Source organism: Sesamum indicum, linkage group LG6 (genome assembly GCF_000512975.1).
Source record: "Sesamum indicum cultivar Zhongzhi No. 13 linkage group LG6, S_indicum_v1.0, whole genome shotgun sequence".
NCBI lineage: Eukaryota > Viridiplantae > Streptophyta > Magnoliopsida > Lamiales > Pedaliaceae > Sesamum > Sesamum indicum.
Window position 1 is genome coordinate 16,918,754 of NC_026150.1, and position 6,645 is coordinate 16,925,398.

At 37.4% G+C, this 6,645-nt stretch overlaps 2 protein-coding genes across 6 annotated transcripts in view; both read right to left on the reverse strand.

Annotated features, from left to right (window-relative positions):
* On the reverse strand, window positions 30-3,574 carry LOC105164716 (amino acid permease 8-like). Of its 2 annotated transcripts, XM_011083441.2 has the most exons (8): window positions 3,378-3,574; window positions 2,792-3,061; window positions 1,997-2,224; window positions 1,815-1,908; window positions 1,490-1,707; window positions 1,147-1,286; window positions 743-970; window positions 30-652 (listed from the first exon to the last, which is right to left on the reverse strand). In XM_011083441.2, exons 2-8 carry the CDS (start codon window positions 2,901-2,903, stop codon window positions 227-229), a joined length of 1,446 nt encoding a protein of 481 aa, XP_011081743.1. In that variant the 5' UTR covers window positions 2,904-3,061; window positions 3,378-3,574; the 3' UTR covers window positions 30-226. The 2 variants fall into 2 exon arrangements, with proteins under 2 accessions (XP_011081743.1, XP_020550016.1); XM_020694357.1 differs by lacking the exon at window positions 3,378-3,574 and having other exon boundaries at window positions 2,792-3,334.
* Window positions 4,930-6,645, reverse strand: part of LOC105164719 (mitochondrial import inner membrane translocase subunit TIM17-2-like) — a 3,405-nt gene continuing 1,689 nt past the window's right edge. For 3 of the 4 annotated variants that reach the window (XM_011083445.2, XM_011083447.2, XM_011083448.2), the window contains exon 3: window positions 4,930-5,312. The gene's annotated coding sequence lies outside the window, so the exon portion shown is untranslated. The remainder of the gene's footprint in view (window positions 5,313-6,645) is intronic. The other variant, XM_020694777.1, reaches the window with a different exon arrangement.

Genomic DNA, 6,645 nt, shown 5'->3' on the forward strand with positions numbered 1-6,645 from the left:
AAAATCAAAATGTCCGTTAGTCATACCGATTGATCTCCACACCTAATAAGTTGAGAATTAATACCAAATGACTTGTACATACCACAGATTCACAGACTCTTACAGCAAAAAATGCCTGTCCACTCAGTTATTAATTCATTACTGGAAAAGAGAACTAATGCAAGTTTGTGCCTGCATAGACGCCACAAACCGAGATCAATACAACTTTTTCTTTTAAGGGCTTATCCTACTCCTTAACCTCGAAGGGCTTGTAGGTTTTGAGAGCCTTATTAAGTCCTTGAATGGAGCCACATGCAGCGGCCACAGCAACAAGCAAACAGACCGCATTTATGAGTTGAAGGCCGAGCCACCTCCGACTCCACCTTCTGATTTTGTTCTTGGCAATGTAGATTTCTATTGGAAAATATACTGTCAGAGGCCAATACCCCATAGCCCCAAGGAAGGCAAGTATGTCGTTGAAGAAGGGCATCACCAGAGCAACCACTGTTGCAAGAATCACAAATGAACTTCTCCATATCAGTCTCAGAAAGTTAACACTAAGTCTTTGGCTCCTGCAGAAGCCTATGCTGTACTCTGCATTCACAAAATTTGATTTTGGCCACTTCCTCTTGGCCCATGACTCAACGGCACTGAACACCGGTTGTGCGAATACCTGCAAACAAAAACCATATACATGTTAATATGTTTTCTTGAAATAAGAGGATTTGAGTTTGAAATTGTCTTCAATATAATGATTTTCAACCTGGTATGCTCCAACTAGGTGCAAAACAATGCAGCAGTTGGCTAGATCTACCAACCAGAATGGCTCGTAGAAACCAAAGCCAGTTAGTAAGTTCCCTGGTGCACTGTTCCCGAACGCAGCATAACCGAAACAGCCACACATCAGGTAGAATGCTGTTGTAGTTGACACTGCAACCACGTTGGCCTTTTTCATCACTTGGTTTTCAGGTGGCGTTGCTTTTAGCGTATCCTTGAACAAAGACATATTAGGTGAGCAAAGATCCTTCTTTTATGTTGTCTTGTCATGGAGAAGGACACAGTGGTTGATTCAATAAAAAACCGGCAATAGGTAGCCCGTTAAGACCACTAAAGAGAAATCCTGTTCTGTTTCATTTGTATGCAAGTAATAATTGTTGGTTTCTTTACCTGAATTTCAACCAAAATTTGAGAATAAGTGTATGCGAAAGCAATATCGCCAAATGCTCTGAACATTCTCCAGGTCTTCTCAGCTGCTGATAAACCTATCCCGACCTCGACACCTGTAAGGGTCGTCCTCCCTCCTTGCCCTGCTCATACAAGAAACCTCTGTCACTACTAGCTCTCCATCACTAAAAACCATCTTGAGTTATAAAAGTGTGGTTTTTTGTTTAAGAACAGCAATTGATACTAAGATGAAAACAATGGACAAATCGATAGCATAAGCACAGTATCAAGAATTGTTTTACCAAATCACCCGATTAGAAACTAAAAATAAGAAAAACAGAATCACCTGAAACAACTTTTGCAAGGGCAAGGCCCACTCCTATAGAGGAATAGGCAAAGGACATAATAGCTGCAACAACCGAGAGCATGGATAGCTTATGGAAGTTGGGAATTTGAGACAAAAATATTTCAAGAATTCCCAGTCCAATCATATATGGATTGTGAGAGACTGCACATGGAGCTTGACGCCCTCTTGCATGGAAGCAATCTGATTTCTGGATGGCACTGAAATTACAACATCGACGAAATCTTATAGTCGCCATCGACAAAATCTGATAATAGTTAAAAACTATAAACTCATCATATTCGTGAATTATTGTTCGTATACTTACGCCATGCTTATTGATGCTGTGATGGTGTATCCGATCACCATTCCACTTAGGTTGGCATACTGAACTGTAGCACATGCCAAATACATTGCTCGACCTGATTGACTCAGACGACATGGGATTTAGATCAGCTTCAAAATAAGACTAAAACTGGCAGTCTTGTGTTATAAAAATGACGGGCTCACCTAGGTTGTTCCTGACTACTTCCTTGTACGTATAGTTGCGTTTTCCAGTAACAGGGGATCGATAGGAATCTGCAAGGAGACTAGAAGTATACAATGTAATACCGGAGAAAATTACAAGAGTAGCAACACCAGCAATCCATCCAAGCTGTGCCACTCCCCAGGCCAGTGAGAGGACTCCAGAACCTATGATTGCCGTAATTATGTGTGCACTTGCAGTCCAGAGGTTTCCTATGTGAGAAATCAGAAAAGTTGCTCTTTCAAACACGCAGCATCACAAAAAAACAAAGTGAAAACAATCAATATTTATATTAAAAAAAGTGCGGAAAAAACACACGGTTGTTTTCTTTGGTCAGGATGATCAATATCGGTGCAACCGTATATATTACTGAAGTATCAAAGTATCTACCTTGGATCGAAACTTATCTTATAGTTCTTGGAAACTCTAAATTTTCAAGAAAGTTAAGGCAGAGCAAAAAACTGGATTCTTCTTGTTTACAGCTAGTAGAGAATTATTTTGATCCTATCTATTAAGGAAAATTGACAAAAGCAATCAGCTGCATGAATATCCCAACAACAGTGAGGTGAAGTTAATTACCCCTACTTCAGAGCTTAACCGTATCAACTAAAGAAGTAAATAGAGTAACAACAATAAAAAAATCAAATGGAAAAGACCCAAATGAAAGATAGGGCAAAATCTTCAATCAGTCTCAATTTTCTTCCAATTATTACTGTCTATAACCTCAAAGTCTTCATGAAGAGAATTGAAGAAAACATGAATTTGGGGTTTTCAAGTACCTGTTCTTCTAGGCTTCCCATCATCATCTACCTCTGCATTTCCAACTTTCTGAATCTCCAAGGCGGATTCACAGCTCTCAACTTGGAAAATCTCACCTCCAAATCCCTGCATTATACACTTAGTATCCTCTCTACCCCTTTCCCCTCTGAAATTGAACTAGAAAACTTGAATCTCTGATGGTTTTTCTATGGAAATGAAACCAAGAAAGTGTCCATGCAGGTTAGATATCCCAATATTTCGGCCCTTAAAACTCAGATTTTATAGCACCCCTGCATGCACCAAACATATCAATGTAATAGCCCTCCATTGTTATCACAAAAAAAGAAGTTATTATAATGGTGATGTGATCTCTCAGCACATCTGCAATGATGAATAAAGTGAAAAAAAAAGTTGATAAAGTGATATATGATACAAAGAAATTGGGTGGAAAATGGAAATATCTAACATGAGCGGTGTTGACCCTTTTTCTGTGCTTTGGAGATAGATGTTAAATTTATTACTCAAGAGAAATTACTAGCAAAGAGGGGTTTTGATTCTTTATTTGAATAGTGGGAAGTGGAAGGTGATTAAATGTGCTTCAACTACCTCCTTTACAACTGCCAAGGTTGGAAGAAGAAACTGCAAAAATACCCCTTCTTCTCTCTCACTTCTCTGCATCTCATTCCATCATTATGGCATTCATAGTCCTCCACACTTGAAATCATACCACCAGGTCCATGCACTTGACTACACCAAATCTGTAACCATTTTTAAGCGTTACTACCATTTGTTTGTCGTAATATTTGATATGCATGTCATATTTTAAACGGTGTATTTTATATACATAAATGCTCGGATTTGATTATATGATATTCGCGAAGCGGTCAATGGACCCAGCATTGGGGTGACCGCAGGGTTTCCACCAAATATCTATTTTTTTTATTGTAAATTGTATTTATAACTCTATATCAAAGTAATGAATTATCGTTGTTTATTATTCATTAATAATTAGTAATTACTAACAACTAAGAGTCAATGATGAACCAACCTTTATTCCTTCTCGTTTTTTAGAAATTTATGCAGAAATGGGTCTTGAGGCTTCAAGTTGGATGGTCAAAATTGAGTAGCAGAGCAAAAGTGGGTGTAGTACTAAAGCAAGAATGCAATGATTTTGATTCTCATGATTGGAGAATATGTAGAGCGATGGACATGGGATCACTACAAATCTCCCTTTCACTGTTAAGTCTTCTCCTTTATTATATATAAATTTACATGTTGCGGATTCCCTCTACCAAAAGGCAAAAATTCGAGCTTTCTTATGTGAATGATAGAAAAATCAGAGAGCAGCAGCCAATGATAAGCACAACTCCATAAAAAGTTCGCCTCCCAAGAAAAGCTTTGGAAGGAGGATTTTCAACTTTGTATAACTATCGTAATTATCAGTTCATCAGTGCCTACAGCTTTTTCCCCGAGTAGCCACTTTCATGACACTTTCATTGTTGAAATTCGTTCTCCAGATCTTAGAGAGAGAGAGAGGGATGGACACTTCTAACATCTCTCTCTCTCTTCAAATCCAAAACACCAGAACTGGATAGACAGAAAATTTTCAGAATGAAAACCCATTTGTGTGGTTTTAAGTTCTGTAAAATTTTGTATGAAGATGAAAATATATTTGAGGTAGTTGATAAAATTATTTTTTGGTTTTTTGCTAACATTACCAAATTATAAAGCATTGATACTTCAAAAAGAACCGGCAAAATGGACAAGGCATGGACACGGCACAAACGCGAAACATGGGCAATAATGTATCCTGAACAAACTACAACTTCAAAGAATATAATTATAATTTCATAAAGAACAGCAAATGTTTGCAACAATTGTGAATTTGAACTTGATCTCAGGAGTATCTAAACCTAATCTCAGGAATTGTCCATGTAATTTACTCTACCAAAGAAGGCAAAGCATCTGTGGAGTTGTTCCTTCTACAATTTTCTTCTTTGCCTTCAAGTTCCTGTAACTGGCAAAACTATATCAGAAACCAGAGGAATCCTAAAACTTTGCTGGTCTGTAACAGATCAATCACTTCTAAAACGGGAGAAAGGTTAGAATACAGAAGATCAATTGCAACGAAGCTTTAAACGAGAAAAATACCTCGATCATCAACAAAAATGGGCCACAATGCCCTGGCATTTTTTCCTTATAATAGGTGTGGAATTATATGTTGAACCAGCAAATACAATATTACAAACTACTCAATATGTAAGGCACTACAATCATCTAATTTATAGCAGGAAGTCTCATGTTCCAATACTTGAAAGGCACATGTTAGGACCATCAAAATAACATTATAAAGTGCTGGTACAAAAACCAGACTAAATGATCAAAACCAAAGAGACTGATTCTAGTTTATTACAAATTGTCATCTCTCTTGATCATCAATCTCCAAGCTTGTGTAAATCCCAGTACCAGAATCGGATGCCATTTAGCAGCTGCCCCTACACAGTGATCCAAACAGAAATCCAATGCCATCAGCAGCTACTCCTACACAATGATCCCAACAAAATTATATACATAAGCCCTTCCATGCTTAAAATCAATACTCAACAAATGATGAAGAGCAAAATATGTATAAAAGGAACAATCAATGACAAAGACCTCTTAGAAGTACTAATAAAGTATAGAAAGAAAAATAACTATTGTAATACAGTATATTTTGCTACAAAAGACTGGAACCAAGATTTTGTTATATGGCAAACTATTACAAGTCTTCTTAGCATAGTTATCTGAAGAGGCTAAAGGCCCCCAAGGGGCAGCAACAAGTGGGCTGGGCCCCTTATACTGAGGCTCCAGTCTTCAGTTCATAAGTGACCTTAATTGTGTTCCTATACCTTTTCAAAAATGTAAAAGGATGAACGAAACTCCTCAGCTTTCAACATTTCTTCCTTTCGGGTAGGATACATAGAGTAAAACATATCGATATTACAACAATTATATTATACAGATTTTTGAAACAGAGGAAGTTCAAAATTCCCAACACTTCATCCATAGCTATTTGACACTTTCAGACTCCAAAATTTAGAGTGCAAAGTCATCAAGCTATCAGTGTTGGAGTTTCTGAAAATGAATAACAATATAACTGCAAGGAATGAGAAAAAACTATGTGTTGCAGAAACAAAAAACAAGAGAATAGAGGTCGGTGATTCATTCACCCCCAAGGTTAGGCGATCAAAATGGGGAAATCAGCAGTTAGGCCACATATAAACGGAATACAGCATAAATTTTTGGACCACAGGAACCATAAGCAGAGTGCTTCAACTACAAAACTAAAATAGCCACTCATAAGATTTACTGCTATGACCATAACATCTAATTTCCAGGTTAGTAAGTTTACAGTGGTTCAGTGAAGCAGCAAAAACCATAAACCATCCAGCAATACAACATTTGTTGGCCGCTTGGCATGCAATATGAGCTACAACCAGAAGTTCAATGATCTTTTACATGAACTGAACAAAAAGATTCATGACTAAGTTTTGGTCCGCCATCTATTATCCTTCATAACATCATTCTAGCAGAAGATACAGACAGCATGATAACTACACAATTTACCATGATTGATAATGATTTTGCCTTCCTTTTTGAGCTAAAATATTCCTAATCATGTGGATTTATTGCATTTTGCTGAGCCAACTAAACGTGCCCACGCTCAGTGCTCCAGTCAACGCTGAAGAAAAAAAAGAAAAGATGCGATTTGCATGAAAGGAAAAGGAATTATTTACTGCGATTTTTGGAAAGGATCTCTTGATTTTTTGACTGATGTATATGTACTTAACCACCTCCTATGTCTAGGTTCGTAGGATGTTTTTAGTATAAATTG